The sequence below is a fragment of the Artemia sp. Qi Xiang Cuo genome, chromosome 9 (genome assembly GCF_049724085.1).
Source record: "Artemia sp. Qi Xiang Cuo chromosome 9, ASM4972408v1, whole genome shotgun sequence".
Lineage (NCBI taxonomy): Eukaryota > Metazoa > Arthropoda > Branchiopoda > Anostraca > Artemiidae > Artemia > Artemia sp. Qi Xiang Cuo.
The window spans coordinates 30248245-30275164 of NC_142802.1; the positions used below are offsets into that span (position 1 = coordinate 30248245).

Sequence of the window (26920 nt, forward strand, 5' to 3'; positions counted from 1 at the left end):
CATGATCTAGATAAAATCATGTTGATTTATAATCAACGACCTCATCGATCATTGTCCAACTCTACACCAACGGAAGTTCATTATTAGGATCATAATACAATTGACATCTTTCTTAAACAATATTCCAATGAATCGAATTTCAAGATAAAGAAAAATAAATTTAATGTTGGTGATACTGTTTGAATTAATAGAACAACTAATGTTTTTGAAAAGGGGAATTACTTGTGGTCCACTGAACTTTTTAAAGTGGCAAAAATCCTAGGCACTAAGCCCATAACTTATCGCCTGCGTGATATCAAAGATGAAGATATTCTCGGCGGCTTTTATGACTATGAATTGCAAAAAGTTAAAAATGCTAGTGAAATCTATCAAATTGAAAAGATATTAAAGACTCTTGCTCGCAGGGGTAAGAAACAGTTACTTGTTCAGTGGCTAGGATACAACTCTGATTTTGATTCTTGAATCGGTGTTAAAGATATTGACAATATCCCATGTTTTCTATATAACTTTTATGTCCAACGATTCCAATCTTCTCTACAACGACTTGAATACGACAAGTGATTTTTGGACAAAACTCTCCCCCGCCGTCAAATTTGACGGTGCATATGAAGTGGCTCTTGTCGATTGTATTCTCAAAAATACCTATGACATCCTGAGAAAGGATCGTAAATATGAAATAAAAATTAGACCTTATGATTGACTACCACCACCAGGTGATCAAGAACAAATTCAAAAAATCAATTGGATGGATTATCCGTATATTGAATTAGCCTACGAGGAACTCACCTGTATGAATGATTTATGTCGTTCTATCAATAAAAGAATTTCTGCTCGTAAAAAAGGAGCTTTTCATTTCAACTATTCAAAGGAGGAGGGCAAGATCTATATTAGTTCACCTATTGCCAATGAAAAGGTTATTCTCAATGATAATCTAAAAGATGTTCTTGGCTTTAAGCTCAATATAATCAATGGTAGAAGTGCTGGAAACACTAATTTCATTTTTGCTGACTACCCACCTGCCTTCTCCACGGACACTTGTATATTTCTCTTCGCTTCATTTGTGGAAACATCTCGGGTTGGTACTTCAAATGTTCCCCTTCTACGAGTTCTTGAACGAAAAACCAATCAAGAACATGTTCACCACTACAATATAAAGCATCTTCAGTATATTCCCGTAAACACTTCCTATTTGGAACTCTGTCAGTTAACACTAAGAACTGAATTAGGTGATTCTCTAGCAATTTCAAAAGGCTTAGCAGTGATTACATGTCATTTTCGACCCATTGTCAACGACAACGGTACAATCACCTAAAAAATGAACAATAGAAGAATTCCATTTGTCTGTTCTGATATTGACTGTTATGTTGGTGCTTTGAGTCCACGTCAAATAGGCAATCGATTGGACTACTACAAGGGGCGTACTACAATGTCTGGCTATGGTCTTGGTAGCTGGTTTGCTAGGCTATTTCGTTCTGCACTACCCCTTGCCAGAAAATATCTTGTACCTGCTGCATCAAATTTTGCTGCCTCCACACTACAGGACTGGGGGTCGGGCAAGAATTTGAAGGAGAGTGTTAAGGAAAATATTAGATCTTCAGCAAGAGCCGTTGGTGAACAATTAAAATCTAGACAAAATGGGGAGGGATTGAAAAGATTGCGTTCACGTCACTCACTCATCAGTCTCCACCAAGGCAGGAAGCAAAGGACATCAACAAGGACTTTGAGAAATAAAACAACGAAGGGCAATAAGCAGCAAAAGAAGAAGAAGAAAAATATTTTAAGATCAAAGAAGGATTTCTTCTCTTAAGATGACTTATCTCCCCCACAAGGAATCATATCCATCAATCAGTTCCTCATTGAATCTATTCAATGCTGAAAATGTTGATGTCAGCGTCAAGTATGGCTACTATGAACAATTTCATCCCCAACAGCCCCTCTTGGAAAATATACACTTTCAAATATTTTCCAATGAAGACTATTTCGTTGTTTTGTCGTCAACATTTATTGATTTAAATGTTGTGGTCAAGAAAAAGACAGATTGTACAACTCCAAATGCGGGTGAGGGTCTCTCTTATGAAACTGTATTCTACACAATATATTCAAGCAAATTAATGTGTTTCTTAATGTGTCTTTGGTGATCACTAGCAATAATTGATCATAAGCGGCAAGCTACGGACTATGTAGGATCGCCATAAAAAAGTAGTACTCTGATTTGAGATGGAACACAGCTTGCCTAGCCTCTAGAACCGGTGGCGAGGGCTATGGGGCGCTGAATCATGAAATCATTAGTTCATCATTGCTAGCTTTACCATTAATTACTTAGATACTCACTAGCCCAAAATGGTTACCCCCCAATGTCAAGATTGACATAAAGTTGCAGATGGCCCCATCGAATTTCATTTTGAGAAAAACACTTAATGCAGCACCCGATGCAAATGTTATTATCACATCGGCAATTCTCCACGTTCGAAAACAACAAGTTATGAGCTCTGTTGCATTGGCAGTGGAAAAGCTAAGAGCCAATGGTAACAACATCAAACTTCTTGTCCCCCATACAATCACCAATCAACGACACAGTGCCACCGGTTCTCGTAGCTATAGCAATTCATCATTTATCAATGGAGAAATCCCATCAAAATTGGGTTTGGCCTTTGTGAAGAGTGGCAGTGCCATTGGATCCTGGACTGACTCCCCCCATGATTTTAATTTTTTCTATATATCTAGCCTCGTTTGCAAAGTGAATGGTATTCCATTATACACTCTATCATTTGACAAAAAATCCTATAGAACTCTGTACGAGTTGACCATGCAATCCCTAGATCATGACTCTCAACTATTTGAAAATGGAATAACCGATTCAATGTTTTCAAAAAATCATGGGGTTATTGTTTTGGAATTGTCAGGCACACAGGATATGAGCATAGTAAGAACTGGGAATGCACGTTTAGAGTGTACATTTGCCGATGCTCTGGCTGAGAGTATCACCCTAATATCACTGAGTCAATTTGAAACCTATTGGGAAATCACACCCGACGGCAGTGTTCTACTAGACCTTGCACCATGAACACAAACCAAATAATCCATGTATTTAGTATGGATCCATACATGTTACGATAAACTTCATTTGGCCGACCATTAATATTCGGTGACTATATTCCGAGCTTTAACACTCCCTCACTGATTGTTAATAACTGTCCGTTAAAATTGCAGACCGGCCAGGCGTTATGCACTTCTTAAACTGCCAAGACTCTTGAATTTGTTGACAATCTTATTCTATTGTATAAATTCTACGCTCCATACATCAGCAACTTTATTGAAAGCTGTGGGAAAACTATTATTCAAAATCAACGAAGAGTACAGGATTTAACGACTACGACATGTGGCTTTCATGCACTACTCTTTTTCATGTTCAGATGTTGTGGCTACACCTGCATGCAGTTTTTCAATATCTACGTTGACTTACCTCAATTGAACGACTTTCTAGTGGAGAAAATACTTACAAGTGTATTTAATATTGATTTTAGTGCTCTAAGAATAAAAAGTTCTAAGTATGTATTTGAAATTGTTTATTAATAAAAAAAAATTTATATTCAGGATAAAACGACTTTTCTACTCTTTACATTTAATCCACTACTAGGTATTTGTCGACAACAACTAGTGCAGGTAGATTATCTGAATTCACCGTGTACCGATCTTGATTCAGTGCAATGTATGTGTCACTTGATCTAGAGTAGTGATCTATTTCACTATTTTCATACCTATTTGTATATTCGATTATACTATTTCCAATCATTCTCAATAATTCACGTTTTTTAGATAGTGTATTTGAATAGATTTGATACGCAGTAGCCTCAAATGTCAAATCACATTCTGTCACAGTCAAATAAAAATCAGTGGGCTTATAATCATAACACCCAGTGTCTTCACAACAATGACGCAGAAACCATATTCTCTTGTTGTTCCAACAGTTGAATCGTTGACCTGGTTCCTCCTCCCAGAAAAATTTAAAACCACGACGATACCAATCTCGTAGCAATAAACTAAAATCATGGTTATGATTCTTTCCAATCATACCGGGATATGAACTGTCCCACTGCTTACATTTATCATACTGACAATTGGAGCATTGGTGGCCTCTAGGATGAGAGTCACACACCTCTTCAAGACAGGAATTACAACCTTTAATTTGTACAGCATATCCTCTATGCAATTTACACGGGTTGCATAATCTACATTTTTCATCATACTCCTCAATCATTGTGCAATTCTCACATGATGACCAGCTGCCCAGTGAATACATACATAATGGACATGTATGGAATATTTTGACATGTTTTAACGCTCTCACTGCCACAATGAAACTGCGTTAGCAACATCAAAAAAAAAATTTCTGAGAGAGAGAGAGAGGAGTAAATCATCCTTGAGCACCATTTTTCTTATGAAAAAAAAAAAAAGTCCTAAATTTCTAAAAACTAATGTTTAAAAGCATATCCACAATATAATTTTGCTGTGTCGTGACCAATATATCAATAAATTGTGTAAATGCAATTGGACCACGATGTAGAAGCTTCATAAAATAGTCTAATGATGGAGAATAAGTTTTCATTATATCGACAAGCATTCCCCGAGAAAATATCTTCCTTTGAATAGACAACTCTATAAAATCATCATCTAGAATCAAACGTTTGTCCATAAGTACTAGATTCCTCATGATTCGATCTTTCTCGAATCTATCCATTTTTTAGAGTCCTAACTCTCTCACAACCAACTTCAGACTAATCAGAATCTCTTTTTTCTACTCTAAAAAATATACGCTAGTCTACTATAGAAAGAAAAAAAAAATACCATTGATTTAGAAACAGTTTTATTGAACATAATTACAATAATAATAATAATATTCACTGATGCATTTTTTTCTCATTAATATATTTTGATAGGACATCTAATGCTGACCGAAGTCTATTTATATGGAGAATATTTATTTTTACAGCAAAACATAGTTGCTCCTCCAGCTTAAATTTTCTTAATGATATAATGTATCTCGCATGCATAATGTCCCATTCAAGACATAGTCTACAACCAGAAGTTATTTCTACAGCCACATTGGGCTCTCGTATATCACTGCTGCTGCTACTGTCATTTCCATCATTAATCTCCAATAGTGTAAATGCACCACTCATTTTTTTTTTCTCCACTAATATCCTCTCAAATATAAACTATTCTCTTTGAATTAAAGTATCTTACTAATATTAATGGTAAAGAAAACTATTCCTTTTATTCAAATCCCAATCACCAATCAAATTATATTCGTTCCTCTTGGCAAAGGTGTAATGACCTGTAGAATAGGACTACCAGAAAAACCGGAAGGAACATAAAGGCCGCAAATAAAACAGGATGGAACATAAAGGCTCAGAAGTATAAGGTAACATACTACTGATGTTCCGGGGGAATTGTCGGGGAAATTTGTCGGGTTCCAATTGTCTGGAGGATTTTTCCGTGGGGGGTGGCATTTACCGTGGGACGAATTCTCTTCGGCTGAATCCAAATTTTCTGTGGGAGCAGCTTCCCACGGGGGGGGGGGGGCGTGAGATATTTTCAGGAAGAACTTCCCAAAGAATGGGGGGATGCCCGGCATTATTTTAAAAACGATCAGAAATAAAAATTTTTTTTTTCAAATGAAAGTATGCTAAGGATAATTTTTCAGGCAGGATCGCCCGCAAGAAATTTTCCGGGGGGAATTTTCCGCGAGGTTGGAATTTTCCGATTGGGGGTGTTTTATGTGAGAGGAACTTTCCATTGAGTAATTTTTCCCGGAGGAGGGAATTTTCGATGGAGGGGGAGCCAAATTTCTCAAAATTATCTGAAAAAAGATCAGAGATTTGTTTAAAAAAAGAAGGTTTTTCAACTGAAAGTAAGAAGCAACATTGAAACTTAAAATGAACAGAAATTGTTCCGTATGTGAGGGGGATTGTCCCTTCCTCAATACCTCGGTTTTTTACACTTAAGCTTGACTTTTTGTCCCAATTTTTTAAGAACGACTCCTGAAACGCAAGGACCGTTTAATTAGAATAAGAAGATTTTTTAAAAGTACTAAAAAACATTAGGGTGTAAAGCGAGGTATTGAAGAGGGGCAACCCACCTGATATACTGAATAATTTCATCTCGTTTAAAGTTTTAATGTTGCTCCTTACTTTCAGTTGAAAAAACTTGTTCTTTTATTTAATTAGTAAAAGGATCCTATTTTGTTATGCACCCTTATTTCACTAGATTTTGTTATATTTTGTTACATATTTTTTTATCTCTTTATTTTCCAACGTTGTTTTGTTTAACAATAGTATTGTGCAACCATAACATTTTGTACATGGTTTAATAGCTTTTCAATACAATTATTATTGTTATGAAAGTGTATTTTAACACATAAATGATCTTGGGCAGGGTCAATATAATCTACCCATATCATAAACATTCAAAATATCTTACCTTTTGATACAGTGGTTCCCATTCTGATCACCATTCATTACTATAGTAAACCTCATGTTCCTAAGATAGAATAGGCTGGAAAATAATTTATTTATTTGCCATATACCAAATTATGCATGAAGATAGGAAATCACGAACTTACAAAATTATTAAAAGCTGAAACGGAACTTGAATTCCAACCTTCATAAAACATTCAAAGACTTCCATCATTTATCCATTCCAAGATCACGGGAGTGAAATAGCTTATGATTACGTCCGTTCCTGAAAAATGAAGAAGGTCACGAATCCGCCCATAGTAGGTCTACTTCAGATACGATACTTTGAAGTATCTTATTTCTATCAATGTGTAGTAAATAAAAAGACCCTAAAACGTGAAAAAAAAATCAGTATGTCCAAACAGGAGCGTGGCAAATCAATCCACTAAAATACTGAATACTAAACATTACGGCAAAGAGTATCTCCAGTAAAGTGCTAGTTTATTGAATTCTAAAATATTGGGAAATATGACGAGCCAGTTTGTTGACGAGTTGACGAGATAGTTTCGTAGATATATCTTGCGTGATCTGTAAAGCAATGATTTTTGTTCGTTTTAAGTCTCAGCTTCACTCTTTACTTCCGTAGGAAAAAATTTGTTTTTTAATTTTTGCTAGTTTCATTTTTCTAAAATATACAAATAAACGAAAAATTAAGAGAGAAAAAGGCGTTTAAATTCAGTAAAGAAATTATATACAAATAAATCTTACAAAAATATTTGGCTAGCTCAGGCGATGAAACTAAAGAAGTCAACATGAATTTTTGTTAAAATAGTGCATTAAATACAGGTTCTACTTTCGACCTCCCTTAAACTTTCCCATGAGATACGTGCAATTTTATCACATAGGTAAAGAGTTTGAGGGGTATATTGCCATCAGGGTTTTTCCTAATTTGAGCATTAAAAATTCAGGTATTTTCATGAAATTGAAAGTAAATTAATGGCATTTATTTCAAAACATGTTTTTTAGTTTTCACTTACTAAGGGGGTTGGGAGGGGGATTACGCAATAGGGGAGATTGCAAGTATCTGATGAGTTTTCGACTACGAAGATTAGAAAGGAATATTAGGTTTTAAATGAGCCAGTAAGCAGCTTTCTGCGATCTTGCGGCAGCCTCCTAGCCGCGGTAGAAAAAAAATATGGAGACGCATACTAGCTATGCAAAAACGATGATTTATGCTACAATTGAAGATGTGTGTGTGTGGGGGGGGGGGGGTTAGAAACCTTCCGTTTAGGATTTTATACCATGATAAATCGATCATGTATCTTAGAAGTTGCGTTCTCTAGTATTTTCACTTTAAATGGGTTAAATTGCTTTTTCTGGTACAAAATGGCTGAGAACCCCACTTTTCTGTAACACGATCTCTTCGTTAGTTAAAAAGGCACTGGATATTGATGTTTACTTTCGAATGATCAGTCGCCTAATATTCTAAGACCATTGGTTCTATACGATGACCCCTGGGAATAAAGAAGATACATAGGTGCCACGCACTCAAAACAGCAATTTTCCTGTTGTTCAAACTGGGGGTCTTTAAGTCTCTAGTTTACGGTTCTCGACAATGGTGATTCCAATGGTGCATATCTCATTTCGACCTACCACCATATTTTAGGGGTTTCAAGCTCTTTCAAAATCCGTTTTGGCAATTAACTTTTATTATCGAGTTAAACCCATATAATATTTATCATTCTTGGGTCACTTTTAAATAAGAAATGTTCCTTACTGTACAACAAACCCTTTTCAAAATGCGCTGTATTTTGTTTACTATGGGCTGTAGTTCACTTTTAACTAAATTACACCTACTGCTGCAACAGTAATTGCTTCAGATTAAATCCCTGTTCCTAAATATATGTTGAGAATCGCTTGCCAAGAATAAACAATGACATTCTGAATCAGAGCAAAATTAGCCTGCTTATACAATGAAGATTTCTACTGTTCAAGCAAACATATGAAATAAATATTCCAGTTTCCGGCCATGTTTAGGGGGGAGGGGGCTTGTGAAAAGCATCGACGTATTTTGTATTTTTCTCCCCTTTTGTCAAATTTTTGCGAGGAAGAGGAAGGGGTTTCGAGATAGATCACAAAGAGCATTACATCGGCCCCCTATACCCCTGTTCCTGGCTTACGTCCTTTATTTTCTTAACGATCAAAAAACCAAAAAAAATAGTGTATACACTTTTACATCCTGTTTCACATTCAAGGGACTGTCCTAGCCTATTACGACATTGCTGTAAAATCCCTACGCCAGGGGAACTTTATATGTACATGTAATTATGAATTGGCGAAGAAAAGGGATAAGATACAAAACTTAAATGAATACAGAAATAATGGGACTCCAATGTGACCGGTGACAGCAGAGCAAAAATAAGAAGAAGTCAATCTTATTCTGTAAAGCAGTGACCAATAAGTAGTGGAGGGAGTCCAGTTCCCGATTGGACTTCATCTTTGGGAGTGTATTGGGGTCATACAATGCAGACAGGAATTTATAGATATTGTTCCTTTCGGGAATTTGATATACTTTACAGAGATGCGTTAGAAATACATTTTAGGCAATGATACGGCAGCCATTAGTCATCCATGACCCAACCACTAAGGGTCCCAATACCCCCTCCCCTACTTGTTGGCCCCTCCCCCCATTTGTTCAACTTTTTGAAGTTTTTAAAACTTTTTTTTAACTTTTATTTTTTATATTTTTTAACATATAATTTTTTTTACCTTTTTTAAATGTCGTAAAATGACATGAAATATACTTAAAACAAAAGAAGTTCACATTTAATGTTTTCGAAACACGAAATCAGAATGATATAGATATGTTAGTCGTGATTTTTGCTGTTAGAAAAATACTGCTTTCAGTTGCACTTTTCTTTTTTCTTACTTGGAATATTTTCGACTTGGAAAATTTTTCAACTTTTTTTTTCATGTCTTAAAATGACATAAAATATACTTAAAACAAAAAAAAATCTCTTCTAAAATTATCGAAATACGAAGTGAAAATGATATAGATATGTTAATCGTGATTTTACAATCAGAAAAATAATGTTTATAGTAACACTTTTTCTTTTTTTACTTAGAATTTTTTGATTTAAACATTTTTTCAACTTTTTCTATTATGCGGCCGACCCCGCAGTGGATGCTTATCGACACTATCGAGTTTATTGTATATTTTCAATCAGTGAGCGAGTGTATTCTTATTAGTCAAAAATAATACTCAAGTTTCTTAAATGATCAAATATTTTAATAAATCAGATATATCTTAAGCGTATGTATTCTTATTAGTCAAAAATAATACTCAAGTTTTCTTAAATGATCAAATATTAAAATAAATCAGAAATATCTTAACCGTGTGTATTCTTATTAATCAAAGAAAAAACTTGCTTTTCTTAATGATCAAACATTTTTAATATATCAGATGTATTTTAACCGAATGTATTCTTATTAATCAAAAATAAAACTCAAGTTTCTTAACTGATGAAATATTTTTAGTAAATCAGATGTGTCTTAACCGTATGTATTCTTATTAATCAAAAATGAAACCAAAATTTTTTAAATGATCAAGTATTTTCTAATAGATCAGATGCATCTTAACCGAGTGTATTCTTATTAGTCAAAAATAAAACTCAAGTTTCTTAAATGATCAAATATTTTTTAGTAAACCTGATTTATATTGACCATGTGTATTCTTATTAATCAAAAATAAAACCCTTGTTTCTTAAATAATCAAATATTTTTTAATAGATCAGATGTATCTTTACAAGGTGCATTCATATTAGTCAAAAATAAAATTCAAGTTTCTTAAATGATCATATATTTTTAATAAATCATATGTATCTTAACCATGCGTATTCTTGTTAATCAAAAATAAAACCCAAGTTTCTTAAATGATCAAATATTTTTTAATAGATCATATGTATCTTTACAGGGCGTATTCTTATTAGTCAAAAATAAAACTCAAGTTTCTTAAATGATCAAATATTTTTAATAAATCAGACACATCGTAACCGAGTTTATTGTCATTAATCGAAAAATAAAAACGAAGTTTCTCAAATTATCAAATACCCTTAAATGATCAGATGTATATTAACCGAGTGTATTCTTATTATTCAAAAATAGAACTCAAGTTTCTTAAATGATCAAATATTTTTAATAAATCAGGTAAATCATAACCGTGTGCATTCTTATTAATCAAAAATAAAACCAGTTTCTTAAATGATTAAAATGTTTTTTTAATAGATCAGATGTATCTTAACCGAATGTATTCTTATTCTTCAAAAATAAAACTTGAGTTTCTTAAATGATCAAATATTATTAATAGATCAGACGTATCTTAACCGTGTATATTCTTATTAATCAAAAATAAAGCCCAAGTTTCTTAAATGATCAACTACTCTTTGATAAATCAGATACATTTTAATCGAGTGTATTATTATTAGTCAAAGATAAAACTCAAGTTTCTTAAATGATCAATAATTTTCTTTTAATAAATCAGATGTATCTTAACCGTGTTTATTCTTATTAATCAAAAATAAAACCCAAGATTCTTAGATGATAAAATATTTTTTAATAGATCAGATGTATCTTGACCGAGTGCATTCTTATTAGTCAAAAATGAAACTCAAGTTTCTTAAATGATCAAATATTTTTTAATGAATCATATGATTCTTAACGGAGTGCATTCTTATTAGACAAAAATAAAACCGTAGTTTCTTAAATGATCGATTTTTTTTTACAAGATCAGATGTCTCTTAACCGAGTGTATTCTTATTAGCCAAATATAAAACCCAAGTTTCTTAAATGATCAAATATTTTTAATAAATCATATGTATTTTAACCGTGGGTATTCTTATTAATCAAAAATTAAACACAAGTTTCTTACATGATCAAATATTTTTTAATAGATCAGCTGTATCTTAATCGAGTGTATTCTTATTAATCAAAAATAAAACTCAAGTTTCTTAAATGATCAAATTTTTTTTAATAAATCAGATGTATCTTAACCGAAAGTATTCTTATTAATCAAAAATAAAACCCAAGTTTCTTAAATGATCAAATATTTCTTAATAATTTAGTTGTATCTTAAACGAGTATTTTCTTATTAACCAAAAATAAAACTCAAGTTTCTTAAATGATCAGGTATTTTTAATAAATCAGATGTATCTTAACCGTGTATATTCTTATTAATCAAAAATAAAACATATGTTTCTTAAGTGATCAGATATTTTAAAAGATCGCTCTATCTTAACCGAATATATTCTTATTAATCAAAATAAAACTCAAGTTTCTTAAATAACCCAATATTTTTTTTATAAATCAGCTGTATCTTAACCGTGTGTATTCTTATTAGTCAAAAATTAAATCCAAGTTTCTTAAATGATCAAATATTTTCAATATATCAGCTGTATCTTAACCGAATGTATTCTTATGAATCAAAATAAAAATTAAGTTTCTGAAATGATCCAATATTTCTTAATAAATCAGCTGTATCTTAACAGAATGTATTCTTAGTCAAATATAAAACCCAAGTCTCCTAAATCACCCATTATTTTTTGATAAATCAGATGTATCTTAGCCGTGTGTATTCCTATCAATCAAAAATAAAGCCCAATTTTCTTAAATGATCAAATAATTTTAATAGATCAGATGTATCTCACCCGAGTGTATTCTTATTAGTCAAAACTAAAACTCAAGTTTCTTAAATGATCAAGTATTTTTAATAAATCAGACGCATCGTAAGCGAATTCATTCCTGTTAATCAAAAATAAAACCGATGTTTCTTAAGTGATCAAATATTTTTTTTTAATAGATGAGATTTATCTTAACTGAGTATATTCTTATTAATCAAAAATAACACTCAAGTTTCTTAAATGACATATATGTCTCTAACTCAAAAGAGAACCCGGTTCATATATCAAAATCTTGTTTGATATTATGAAACATTTTGCCATGCATTATGAAAATATCGATTGGTATAATGAGAATATTCTATGGTGCTTTACATGGTATTATCAAAATCACACAAGTTATTAATAAACCTAGCACTACATTATCATTTCTTGTCAAATCTTATGAAAACCTGATAAAATAAATTAGTTTTACTTTTAAAAATCTAGACGCCGACACGTTTTCACTACCTCCAGTGCTGCGAACTTTTCAACTTTAGTTACAGATGGCAGCATAACTGAATTTAAAGCTAGGTTACATTAAGTCAACAGCTTTCAAGTTAGGTTAGTTTAGGTTAGAATAGCGTTCCCCGCAACGCTAACCTAGCCTAAACCAACCTAACTTGAAAATAGTTCACTTAATGTAACCTAGCTTAAAATTAGCCGTGTGTATTCTTATTAACCCTGTATATAATCTTCATTTCGTATTTCGATAATATCACAAAAAAAATTTTTAAGTATATTTTACGCCTTTTTAAGACATGAGAAAAATTCAAAATATCCCAAGTCAAAAAAAGAAAAGTCTTACTACAAACGATATTTTTCTACTAGTAAAAATCACGACTAACATATCTATATCATTCTCATTTCGTATTTGGAAAATATTACATGTGAATTCTTTTTTTGTTTTAAGCATATTTTATGTCATTTTCAGGCATGTAAAAAAGTGTTAAAAAAAGTAGAAGTTAAAAAATAAGTTAAAAAAAAATTAAAAAAATTAAAAAAAAGAGGATGGGCCAAAGTATTGGGGGATGGGGTATTGGGGCCCTTTGAGGTTGGGGCATTTATGACTAATGGCTGCCGTATCATTGCATAAAATTTGAGCAACTTTTTGTAAGAGGAATTTGTAGTAGTTCAAATAGTATACTCAATTCTGTCGTTGCCAAACCCATATCCGCCTGACTGTTTAATTTGTAAAGATGCTACCGGATTTCTAAGGATTCTTTTAGATTTCTATATTAAAATTACATTCTCAGCACCTTTTAATATAATACATTTTAAATTTCAGCGTTAGATTTACTTAATGCAGATTTCCTATAAAAATGTAAAATCTATTTCATCCAACCCAAATAAAAAAATTATTCATTTAACTCTCAATGGATTCACCTTGTCAATCATACTCATACAGAAATTTGAAAATGATAACAATTAGAAACTCATAGATGAAAAGGTTAAGAAACCGTGACACTGACTCAATCTGTCAATAATTTGTAATCTGTCAATAATTTCTGTCAATTGCTAACCATACTCTGACAAAATTCTAACATCTCTCTGTAAAGTATGTCAAATTCCTGAAGGGAATATAAGGTATAAATTACTGTCTGTATTGGAATGATCCCAATATTCTCCCAAACATGGAGTCTAATCGGGAGCTGGGATCCCTTTACAACTCCAATAAGGGGGGCTATCCTTGTTGGGGCAAAATTATGGCAGGGAGAAAGGGACATATTGATAAGAGACGAGGTGATTTCCGGCTATGACGTGCGTTGGATCCCCTTAGGTATGAAAAATACCTATTTGGTTATTTTCATTTAAAATATCAATCGTCCCTAAATTTCAAAGTACAATTACTTTGCATCTTCACTAAAAATTGGAAACCACTTCCCCTTATATTTCCGTGATATGGTGCCCCCTGGTTCAACTTTCCGTATTCAGAATTCTCTTGTCTCACTTTGTCTTTAGTTACGATTTGTAGTTGCCATTGAGAAACAATCCAGGAGGTGACTCAGATTATTTGGTATCTTTATTTAATGCTTGTAATATTTAAGCGTTTTTTGTTATCACTATGTGCAAAAAAAAGTTTCCGGTTTTTCACAGAAAAGATCTTTTATTCCAAAATTGAATAGTTAAAAGACAGTGTGGTCTTAGCAATTACTCAGCACAAATCCATTTCCCAAGAGTTATTGTGAGATAGAATAGCTTCATTTTGAAAGGGACAAACTTGCAGACTATGCATTTCGGAAATTAAGTAAGATTGTAGAAAATAATTTTACCCATCGACCGGGCGTGTTCAATTTACGATACGGGGAATTATTAATTTTACAAAATCATTTATAGAATACTTTGAATTACTGCAGTCGAATAGCGATGGGACTTTTACGAGAGTAGTGGGGCCTGTATTGACTCTACCGGGGCCTACCCCAGATTTCTATCGGAGCCCCCTGACGTCACCGCAACCATAAGGAAAATAGCATTGGATTTCTACCGGAGCCCTCTGACGTCGCACCATCGCACTTGTGCAATTCGGTCAGCTGTTCCTAGCCCCTCACACCTGTTTCTAGTTGGCGAGATTCCCGCCCTTTGCAAGTTTTCAACGGTTCGGTTAGGTCAGGTGTTTTTCTATGACAAGCCCTCTGATGTCACGGCAGCCAGAGGAAAAAATAGCATTGGATTTCAAGCGCACAGGTAGGGAAATTAACGCAGGGAAATTAACATATGGCTATTTTTGTTGTTGGTTATGGTATTCGACGTTATGGTGTTCCGTGATGCGGCTCTTTCCATATCACTGGCAACATTAGACCAGTAGGCTTTTTTGTCAGCTCTTGCTGATTTGTGAAATTCTTGTCGTAGCACTTTGTATGTGGGGGACTTATTGTTGGTAATTTATTTTTTCTTGCCAGAGAGTTTGATAGTCTTTTCTGAGATTTATTTCTTCGTTTTAGGCTTGACAAACCCAAATATATCTGCGGCAGCTTCATTGATGTGTTCCTTAAATTTGCTCCATTTCTTCTCAATCTTTATCTTGGCCACTGGTCAGTCGGAATTTCCTCTTCGGTATCATCTTGAAGGACACAGAAGTGTTTTGAGAGTTCAAGGACAAATTCCCCTTGGTACTCATCTACTTTCAGCTTCAACACGTCTATTTTCTGGCTCGGCATAGTAGTCTTCCTTGAGCTAAGTCTGTACTTTAGTCTTGTCTTCAGCAAGAAGTGGTCAGATCCATTTTTCGATCCCATGTCAGCACCTCTGTTCACTCTTGAGTCCAACACCATGGATTTCCATCGTCGGGATACAAGGAAATAATCTATTTGGGCATTTACTGTTCCATCACAGGATTCCCATGTATACGTATGACACGGCTTGTACCTAAACCAGGTGTTAGCCTCAGCGAGATTGTTCTGCATTGTGAACAGCAAAAGCCTGTTTTCATTTGTGCACCTGTCTCCAAGGCTGTGCTTGCCGATCGCATGTTCCGAGTTATGCAGCTTTCCGCCAATTCTGGCATTGAAGTCGCTTCCAATTAGGAGGATATATTTCCGGAGAATCTTATCAATGACTGTCTGCAGGTCACTGTAAAACTGATCTTTTTGCTGTTGAGTGGCATCTTTTATTGGGTTGTAAACGCTAAGGACAGTCAGATTATTCGTGCGACCTTTAATTCTTGCCCGTGCGATTCTCTCAGACAAAGGCTCATATTCGATGAGCCCAGTAACTGCTTTGGGGGACAACAGGATACCTACTCCTGCTCGGCCAGATCCATCTAATAGTCCCGAGTTTTAAAAAGAGACCGCCTTCCCAGACGAGGATTCAAGGGTCAAGATGTTACGTCCATTTAGTCTCGTCTCAGAAACGCAGATAATATCAAGGTTATAAAGCTAAAATTCATCAGCTACAAAAGCTTGTGTCAATGGACATTTAATCGAGCACAGGTTCCAGCAGCCGATATTCAGGCGTTGGCCATCACCTTGCTCGGCGTGAAGCTCAGTGATGTTTACACCCCTTCACCACTTTGAGGTGCGCTAGCGAATTTCCTATGCTGCCTAGGGACGGAGGGTCAAGCCTCATTGCCTGGATGCCCACCACCGCCGTGGAAATTTCCCAACTTAGCTAGCCCTTTTCTCCCACCTAGAATCAGCAATAGGCTTCAGAAGGGCTTCAGATTATTTACATCACTATCACGTAATACTTTTTTTTCGCCCGAAACCCCCAAAGAGTTTTTTTCACTAACTTAATGGCAATACACACTTTATGTAAGGTCAGAGCATCTTACGCATGGACAGCGCATCCATTACTGTCAGATAATACCATTTTGACATTTTTCACCGAAAAGTCTCAAGACATTTTCTTTTTTCGGCATTTCCTTTTTTTGCTCTAAAAACCTTTCATATTTTTCTTTTTATAGTTCTTGACCCAACCAGGACTCAAAAAGTCATTCCTTTCCAATGGTACAGCACCCCAATTAAGTCTTCCGTGAAATCATTTCCAGGAATATATATCTGGAGCCAAATTCTAAAATTAACCTATGGCAGGACAGCTAAGACTCCCCATTTTTGGCACTCATTAGAATGATGCGTTACTCTCCCAATTTGATAAACCCCAAAGACATTTGCTTTCAAGATATTAATAACGATAAAACGAAAATATATCGTTTCTTTACAAGGGTTATTAGATTTCACACTATCGCGACAATACGCCCCCACCCCCCCTCTAGCATGCAATACCGGAGGAATAAGGTTGATATTAGATGCATATATAAGACATATTAAGAGCTTTTAAGGAAAATATCCAATACTTTTAGTACCTGTTATATTTTCACCTCTTCCATGGGACAAATTCCTTAATGTCTCCACCCTAACTTTTAAGCTGTGATTCACCCCAAAATGACATTACATGACCCTTCCCCCCCCCCCCCAAACCCTGAGAAGACATCATCTCCACCAAGACATTTTTCAGGCATTTCATATTAAAAATTATGTCTTTAAATCCCGTGATTCAAGTTTTTTTGCAACCCAAGCCAAGCATGATGCCCCACAAAATACTTCACACCGCCTTGACATTTCACCCATGTGACCCGCCCCCCCCCCCCGCACCCCACTCCTTGGGTGACCTGATATTATTGGTATTTTTAAACCATATTAAGAGGTATTATTGAAAGACTTTTAACGAAATGCACCGTTTCTTTGAGTATTGTTAGATTTCACTCCCTCTGTAGTAAAAAATTCATTTAACACCTCCAACCTTATTTTTAAGCTGTAGAGTATGCTAATCAATGAAAATTGCAAACCACCTTGGTAAATTATGGATGATATTAAACACCCCCTGGCATCGCTACATCTCCTTAAAACCTCTTTCAGGCATTTCCTAATAAAAATTATGCCTTTAAATCCAGTGATTCAAGCTTTGCAACCCAAGTGTATCATGATGCCCCACAAAACACTCCACACCGCCACGGCATCACCTCCATCCATCATCATATGCCTTCACCTCCACCCATCATTATATGGGTGGAGGTCATCATCATATCAGCATACTATATTTTTGAAAACAGAGCAACCCCCCTTCTTTACTAGTGTTTGATACTCTAAACAATTCACGCCATAGTACCACACTATATCTATTCACTAACACCCCTCTGTCATCGCCCCATCTCCCCCAAAACCCTTTTTAGACATTTCTTGTTAAAAATTTTATTTCAACTCATTCATTCAGGTTTTTGCAAGCAATTCACGCCACAGTACCGCACTATGACTACTCTCTAGCATCCCTCCCTCATCGCCCCATCTCCCCCAAAACACTTTTCAGACATTTCTTCTTAAAAGTTTTATTTCAACTCATTCATTCAGGCTTTTGCAAGCAATTCACGCCACACTACCGCACTGCAACTACTCTCTAATAACCCTCTGTTATCGCCCCATCTACCCCAAAACACTTTTCAGTCTTTTCTTGTTATAAGTTATACTTCAAGTCATGCATTTGGGTTGTCGCAAGCAATTCACACCACAGTACCACACTATAACTACTCTCTAGCACCCCTCTTTCATCGCTACATCTCCCCAAAAATCCTTTTCAGGCATTTCATGTTAAAAATTTTATTTCAACTCATTCCTTCGGGTTTTCCCGACCAATTTACGCCACAATACCACACTATAACTACTCTCTAACACCCCTCTTTCATGGCCCCATCTCCCCCAACACAGTTTTTAGACATTTCTTGTTAAAAATTTTACTTCAAGCTATTTTACTTTAGTTATATACTGTGGCATGCAATTTACGCCACCGTACCACACTATAACTACTCTCTAGCACCCCTCTGTCATCACGCCATCTCCCCCAAAATACTTTTCAGACATAACTTGTTAAAAATTTTACTTCAAGTCATTCATTCAGGTTTTCGCAAGCAATTCACGCCACAGTACCTAACTATAACTACTCTTTAATAGCCCTCTGTCATCGCCCCATCTCCCCCAAAACACTTTTCAGACATTTCTTGCTAAAAATTTTACTTCAAGTCATTCATTCGGGTTTTCACAAGCAATTCACGCCGCAGTACCACAATATAACTACTCTCTAGCAGCCCTCTGTCATCACCCCATCCCCCCCCCAAAAAAAAACACTTTTTAGACATTTCTTACTCAAATTTTTACTTTAATTCATTCATTCGGGTTTTTGCAAGCAATTCACGCAACATTACCACACTATACCTACTCTCTAGTACCCCTCTATCATCGCCCCATCTCCTCCAAAACACTTTTCAGACATTTATTTTAAAAATTTTACTTCAACTTATTCATAGGGATTTTCGCAACCAATTTGTCCCCCCCCCCACACAGACACACAAAAACACACACACGCAAACAAACACACACACACACACACACACATACACACACACAAACACACACACACACACACGTAGAAGATAGAAAAAGCTTTACTTCGATTCTGTAATTCCACCGGAGTTGATAGCGTACCCTAAAATAGTGGAAACAAGACACAGTAATGCAATAAAATATTTTTACTGAAACAATATCATCATAAAAAATGATCATTTCAAATCTACTCATACAATACTTCATCGTGCTTCCATATGAGATGTCAAACATTCCCATTTTTCCAGAGAGGGAGGGGTCTGGTGCCATATGATGATGGATAGAGGTGATGGCAAATGATGATGGATGGAGGTGATGCTATGGTGGTGTGGATTGTTTTGTGGGGCATCATGATAGGCTTGGGTTAAAAAAAAACTTGAATCATGGGATTTTAAGGCATAATTTTTATTAGGAAATGCCTGAAAGATGTTTTGGGGAGATGTAGCTATGTCAGAAGGGGGTGTTTAATATCATCCATAATTTACCAAGGTGGTATGCATTGTCATTGACTAGTATACTCTACAGCTTAAAGATAAGATGGGAGGTGTTAAATAAATATTTTGCTGGAGGGGGAGTGAAATCTAACAATACTCAATGAAACGGTGCATTTCGTTAAAAGTATTTCAATAATACCTCTTAATATGGTTTAAATATACCACTAATATCAGTTCGCCCAGGGGATGGGGTGGGGGGCTCACATGGGTGAAATGTCAACATGATTGGCTCTTCATGGGGGGTCATCATGATTGGCTTGGGTTGCAAAAAAAAACTTGAATCACGGGATTTAAAGACATAATTTTTAATATGAAATGCCTGAAAAATGTCTTGGTGGAGATGATGTATTTTCACGGTTGGGGGGGGGGGTATGTAATGTCATTGTGGGGGTGAACTACAGCTTAAAAGTTAGGGTGGAGACATTAAGGAATATTTCCCATGGAAGAGATGAAAATATAACAGGTACTAAAAGTAAGGGATATTTTCCTTAAAGGCTCTTAATATGTCTTAAATTTAAATCTAATATTTACCTTATTCCTCCGGCATTGCATGCGAGAGGAGGGGGGCGTATTGTCGCGATAGTGTGAAATCTAATAACTCACGTAAATAAACGATACATTTTCGTTTTATCGTTATTAATATCTTGAGAGCAAATGTCTCCTGGGGTTTATCAAATTGGGAGAGTAACGCATCATTCTAATGAATGCCAAAAAATCGGGAATCTTAGCTGTCATGCAATAGGTCATTTTTAGAATATGGTTCCAGATAAAAAATACTGGAAATGATTTCATGGACGACTTGCTTGGGGTGCTGTACCATTGGAACGGTATGACCTTTCGAGTCCTGGTGGGGTCAAGAACTCTAGAAAAAGGAAAAATATGAAAGGTCTTTTCGAGCGAAAAAATGAAATTCCGAAAAAAAGAAAATATCTTGAGACTTTTGGGCGAAAAATATCAAAATGGTATTATCTGGCAGTGATGGATGCGCTGTCCATGCGTAAGATGCGCATGGATGATCACATAAGATGATCACATAAACAACATAACCAACAAACAATATAAGCATCACACACAAAACCAACATAACATAACCAACATAACCATCAAACAACATCAAACATAACCATCAAATCATGTAACCAACAAACATAACCAACATAACCAACAAACATCAAACAACAAACAACATAACCAGCCAACATCAAACAACATAACCAACAACAAACATAGCCATATGTTAGTTTCCCTGTGTTAATTTCCCTGCCTGTGCACTTAAAATCCAATGCTATTTTTTCCTATGGCTGCCTTTGACGTCAGAGGGCTTGTCATAGAAAAACACCTGACCTAACCGAATAATTAAACTGTTGCCAAGGGCTGGAATGTCGCCAACTAGAAACAGTTGTGAGGGGCTAGGATCAGCTGACTGCATTGCACAGGTGCGAGGGTGTGACGTCAGAGGGCTCCGGTAGAAATCCAATGTTACTTTCCCTATTGTTGCCGTGACGTCAGAGGGCTCCGATAGAAATCTGGGGTGGGCCCCGGTAGAATCAATACAGGCCCAACTACTTACGAGCCCATTTCTATTAGTAATAGCAACGAAGTTAACACTTTAAAGGTTTTCAAAAAGATAGCATATCGCAAAATACAATAAACATTCAGACGTGCCTATGAGGTGATAATAAGCTATTAAAGAAACTAAAATTTTCCTAAAATGAGATTTAACAAATTCTCTCTTTCACAAACCTTGCAAATATTTCCCCTCAAATAGTACAGTTTAGCTAAAAATTTAAGGTGGTTTATTTAAGAAATTCGCGAGAGGTGCTTAAGTCATACAGTCTGATTTAGACTAACAAGAGAAACAAAATGTTTAGTGAGAATAAAAGTTTTTACTTTAGAAAGCCTTTAAAAATTGAAAGCGAAAAAATAACGTGTAAAAAGTAGGATCATATCTGGTTTTCAATCTAATTTCTAAAAATGATTTACCTGCTCTTCTCATTGATACAAGAATCTCTTTGAGCATAGTTTTGAGATCAAACGCTCCAGCTTTGGCCCCATGATAAATCATTGCGTATTCGCCAGACACCTAAAAAGGGAAAAGCAAAGAAGTTCAAAGAAGCAAATAAGCTGTGGTGATGCGCCAAGACAAATTCGTTACAAGACCAAGTCAAAAGCATTCGTCTTCTTAACATTTTACCCTATATACCTTTTTGTGTAGTTTAATAAAGATATTTGCATTACTCACATAAACTTAGGAAAAATAATTTAATTATACAGTTAATGCTTATAGTTTTTTCTTTATTATTATAATCAGTTTGAATATTTTCTTTGATCTTCTCAGCGCCACTAAGGATTCCATTGCATTGAGTGCTGTTACCATTCCTGCCAAATTAAAAACCATGATATCTAGACCTCTATCGAGTTTCAACCAATCAGGGTAAGAATGGGATTTGAAAATGGTCACATTTTAATCAAGAAACTATACAATTGGTCGAAGGTAAAATCGGTGCTGAGTTAGAATCTTGCAAGTTTAACACGGGAACGGCGGCACCTTGTTTTAAATATTCCAATGCTTGTTTCTTCTACATGTCAGTAGTTGGGGCCCATGATAAACCATCTCAAATAAGGCCCGATAAATGCATGTCATTGTTGAAAACTCTTAAAAAGTTTTGTGCATTGCAGTTGCCGTGTATAATTAACAAGAGCGTTGTAACTAAAGTTTTACCTGGATTCATATGCTATTTACCAAAGGATGTACTGACAACAGGGGAAGGGGGCTACTTCTTATTTTCCATTTATTGCTACATTTATCATTTTTGGAGCACCATTTCCTAAGTGCAGTGCATTGAAAAACTTGCCCCGATATTGGTGAGACATCCTGACTCACTCCTGACCAGTTTCAAATTTAAAAAAGGAGTCAGATAGTTGCTCAAACAGACTCAAAGAGGGAATGCAAACTAAATATTATTTTAAATAAGTTCAGACAAAAATAGATATCATCAAGTTGTTTTCCAAAATACATTTTGAGATGAAATACCACTAGTAAGATATTTAAATTAAAGTTCAAACTATATAACTGACCTAAAAGGGAAAAAATATAGGGTGAAGGACCAAAGCATACATATAGCCCGGGGGCCATCCATTTCTTGTTAAAATATCCCTTAAGTCCATTTGCCGTTCCCAGATAAAAATAGACGATGACCATTGCCTCTGCCATCTGCTGACCATCAGATGACCGGCAGATGACCATCTGCCCCATAATTTGCTGTCCCTCCAACGAAAAGCTAAACTGCTGTTTCTCATAGCACTACATAAATAGCATAAGTATACATTTTTTTGTAAAGTCAGATCTGTGAAATTCATTTCAATTTTAGTTGTACGCTAGTTCAAATTTCACAGAGTCAAAATATCTATCAAAATCAGTAAATCAGCAGCCGTTGATCTGCACAAATGTTGATATTAAACTTTGATAACGAAAATAGAATAAAGTAAAAGCTAGAGTTGAAATTCAATCTCTTACGAGGAGTCTTATCTCCTTTGCCGGAATCTAAAACAACTTCTTTATTAAACAAGGAGCTACTGATTCTAGACCATTTTTATCTTTTCAGGAAACTGCTCATTGACTGAGTATCAGTAGGTGTATGCAATTTATACGTGAAAAACACCTCCAGTGAGCTTTATTTTCTCTTTAAAAGGAATTTGTTCATTTTGTGATGCTCTCAAAAATAGTTGTATTCTGTGTGATTATGATATAAGGGCCTGACTAGGCTATTTCTACTGATTATTTATTGTTATTTTTTTAGGGAAAAAATTCTTTTGGCAAGAAATAATACTTTACAGTATTAATAGCCCAAAATTATAAAAGTTGCTAGCTTCTAAGATTGCATCGTTTCTTTTTTGTCTTTCCTTGTTAATTATCTGGGCGTTCTTTCGCCTTCTTTACTTTTGTCAGCAAACACCATAACTTTTTCAAACGTTTCGTTATATCTTAAAAATGTTTGTCCTTGCTTCTTATGAACATTCACCTTCTTTATAACAATTAAAACCAAATCAATACCTTGAGTTTCTTGACTTTTATTTACTTACATAAAATAGAGATGAGCGATTCAGAGCCAAATTGTTGAGGCCGATTGAATAAACAACGAGAAAATTTCTAAAGAGGTATATCGGTAGTTGGATTTTATTCTTCAATTTAACATTAGTTGGGAGAATTCTAGGTTTTTTTGTGAAATTTTACGAGTTGAGCATCAAGAAAGGGTTTAATTATACTTCAGTATGGACTGAGTCAAATAATTTTGTAAAGATTATGTAGCATTTTACGACTAAAAACGTTATCGGCGTTTATTAATAATTTCATTTTTAAAGGGAGTGATTTACTCATGAAATTTTAAGAGTTACTAAATTTTTTCTCGTTAAATCACAAAAAAGTCAAGATTAGACTTAATCGAATCGCTATTAATCCCTCATATTTTTGGTAAATAGTTTTTACCTCGTATCTGTTTTTTTCCTACTTCGACTACAGTGAATTTATGTAAAGCTGACATCAATATAGTATCACTTCGATTACTGCGGTAGACATCAATGGCCCAAAGTGATTTATTCTTGAAATTTTACATCTTGTACGTTTACATTCAGTATCCCTAACTGATTCCAGTCTTCTGAATCCTTTTGAAAAAAAATCAGATACAAGAGTTCCACTGCCCCCTGGTGATACGAAGAAATGAGAACTCACTTTAGGTAAAAAGCACAAGACATACGAATTACGAACCTGGTAAATGAACATGGGATATTCGGGATATTTCGCTTTCAATTGACTCACAATATCAAGATACGCTAGTCCTGGCTTAACCATAAGCATATCAGCTCCTTCTGCAACATCCCTAGCCTGTAATAAAATATAGGTTAGTAGTTGTGCTTTCGTAGATACTGTCATAGGTGAACACCCGTCCGACCCTAAGCACTTTTCCTGGAGGAAGGGGTAAAATATGAGAAAAGTGCATTTTTATGGCAAGGGTCTCGGTTCCTTATTTAGTTTCTTGAAGATGTGCTCCAACATGCTTCTTTTCTCTTTTCTTTTGCCTCATTGCCTCTTTTTCAATCGCATCTAATCTGGTACAACACCATTTACGTTTCAATTTCTTTGATAATCAACACTTTTGAAGTAACTATTTTGACATTTTGATTTTTTTTTTAATTTCAAAATGATTTAATGATTAAATTCTTTTTCATTTAAAAATGGAAAAATTAGCATATGGGGTCTCTTTCGCCTTTTTGCAGATTTCCCATTCTCCAAGTTCGGTTACATGAACACCATCGATCTCATAGACATCCAGATCTATGAACTTAGGATTTTGTTCAATTAGTATATCAAATTAATTTATTAATACTAATAATATTACAAGAACCTTGGAATATCATGGAATATCACAATGTTTTTTCCTGCTAAATGGAAAAAAAAAATATTCAGATTCAATGATTGTACAAAACCACACAGCAGTAGAATAGGTCTATGCAGTTTGCCAAGGCCCCCGTACAAACAGGTTTTTCTCGTAGTTACAGATCATCACACTCTGTGCCAAGAGGAATGACGCAGTTTCAAAGTTCAATGTCTTTTTTGTGATAAGCCCAGTATTCTACAATGCTCGCGTAAAGCATCTAGTACCACAGCCAGTGATTGCGGTTTTTTTTTTATGTTAAATCCGTGGTCATTCATCTGTAAGTTGATTAGTAGGTTTTTTTTTAAAAACTTGGCTATTCGTTTCATGGGTTTCATTAATAGAACGAGTAATGCATTTGAAAAGGGTAATTACTTCTTTAGTTTACGAGATTTGCGAAATTTTTTTTCGCGAAAAGATATTTGCGAAAAGATATTTGCGTAGACGCTTACAAGGGACATTGCTAGAAAGTATTCAATATATTAATTTAAAAGTAAAGATAGAAGGACATTGTGACTTGACGTAGCTTTAACTCGCCGATGTTGTATGTATAATAATTACGTAACGTTTGAAAAATATTGTCAATTTAAAAAGAAATGGCTGAAAGGTGTTATGAGGGGGGTGGGTTGCATAGAGGGTGAGTTGCACGAGGGTTCAGTTAAAGAGGATACAGTTGCACGGAGGGATTTCGGTTATACACGGGTTCAGTTACAAGGGGGGTATCCATTTTTTTTTTTCGTAAATCGGGCTCCCTGTTTTCAAAATCCCTTTTTCTTATGAGGCTTGGAGCATTTGGTGACTAGATATTAAACGTAATGAAATTTATCACGGAGGTTAAGTTGTAAAGGGGTTTCAGTTATACAGGGGTTCAGTTACATGGGGGTTCTTTGTGTTAAATAAGTAGTTTTTGTATCTTTTAAAAGAACTTTACGGGGATTGAGAGACTCAGTTGCCTAATTCCGTGTGATTTTTCTTTACTTGATTCTAATTAAAAACGAATTTTTTGTGTTAAATAAGTAGTTTTTGTATATATTAAAAGAGCTGTACGGGGATTGAGAGACTCAGTTGACTAATGGAGTGTGATTTTTTTTTTACTCGCGTGTATGAATTACCTAAATTTTTGTTTAAACTATGTTGTTTTTTTATATTTTAAAAGAGCTTAATTTGTATTTAGAGACTCATATGCCTAAATAATAGGGATTTTTCTTTAATTTAAGGTCATAAAAATATAACTAAATAATTAAATTATTAAGTTGTTTTATATAATATTTTATCTTTACGGGTATTGAGAGACTCAGTTGCCTAATTCCGTGTGATTTTTCTTTACTTGATGGTCATTAAAATCGAAATTTGTGTGTTAAATAAGTAGTTTTTGTATCTTTTAAAATATCTTTACGGGGATAGAGAGACTCAGTTGCCTAATTCCGTGTGATTTTTATTTACTTGATGGTCATTAAAAACGAAATTTTTCTGTTAAATAATTAGTTTTTGTATCTTTTAAAAGATCTTTACGGGGATTGAGAGACTCAGTTGCCTAATTCCGTGTGATTTTTCTTTAATTGATGGTCATTAAAAACGAAATTTTAGTGTTAAATAAGTAGTTTTTGTATCTTTTAAAAGATCTTTACGGGGATTGAGAGACTCAGTTGCCTAATTCCGTGTGATTTTTCTTTACTTGATGGTCATTAAAAACGAAATTTTTGTGTTAAATAAGTAGTTTTTGTATCTTTTAAAAGATCTTTACGGTGATTGAGAGACTCCGTTGCCTAATTCCGTGTTTCTTCTTTACTTTATGGTCATTAAAAACGAAATTTTTGTGTTAATTAAGTAGTTTTTGTAACTTTTAAATGAGCTTTACGGGGATTGAGAGACTCAGTTGCCTAATTCCGTGTGATTTTTCTTTACGTGGTGGTCATTAAAAACGAAATTTTTGTGTTAAATAAGTAGTTTTGTATCTTT

The 26920-nt window shown here is 34.7% G+C and overlaps 2 protein-coding genes across 2 annotated transcripts in view; both read right to left on the minus strand.

The window, feature by feature from the left end:
* The window catches only part of LOC148948549 (uncharacterized), a 91370-nt gene extending 84868 nt beyond the window's left edge, over positions 1-6502 (minus strand). Inside the window, exon 1 of the mRNA XM_089094963.1 lies at positions 6481-6502. Within this exon, the coding sequence (XP_088951089.1) occupies positions 6481-6502 (22 nt within the window). The remainder of the gene's footprint in view (positions 1-6480) is intronic.
* A 49-nt stretch (positions 6503-6551) lies between these two features.
* LOC148948550 (uncharacterized) overlaps positions 6552-26920 on the minus strand; it is a 55051-nt gene continuing 34682 nt past the window's right edge. The window contains exons 5-7 of the mRNA XM_089094964.1: positions 24295-24492; positions 21513-21612; positions 6552-6741 (exon numbers count right to left, since the gene is read on the minus strand). Of these exons, the coding sequence (XP_088951090.1) occupies positions 6674-6741; positions 21513-21612; positions 24295-24492 (366 nt within the window). The 3' untranslated portion in view covers positions 6552-6673. The remainder of the gene's footprint in view (positions 6742-21512; positions 21613-24294; positions 24493-26920) is intronic.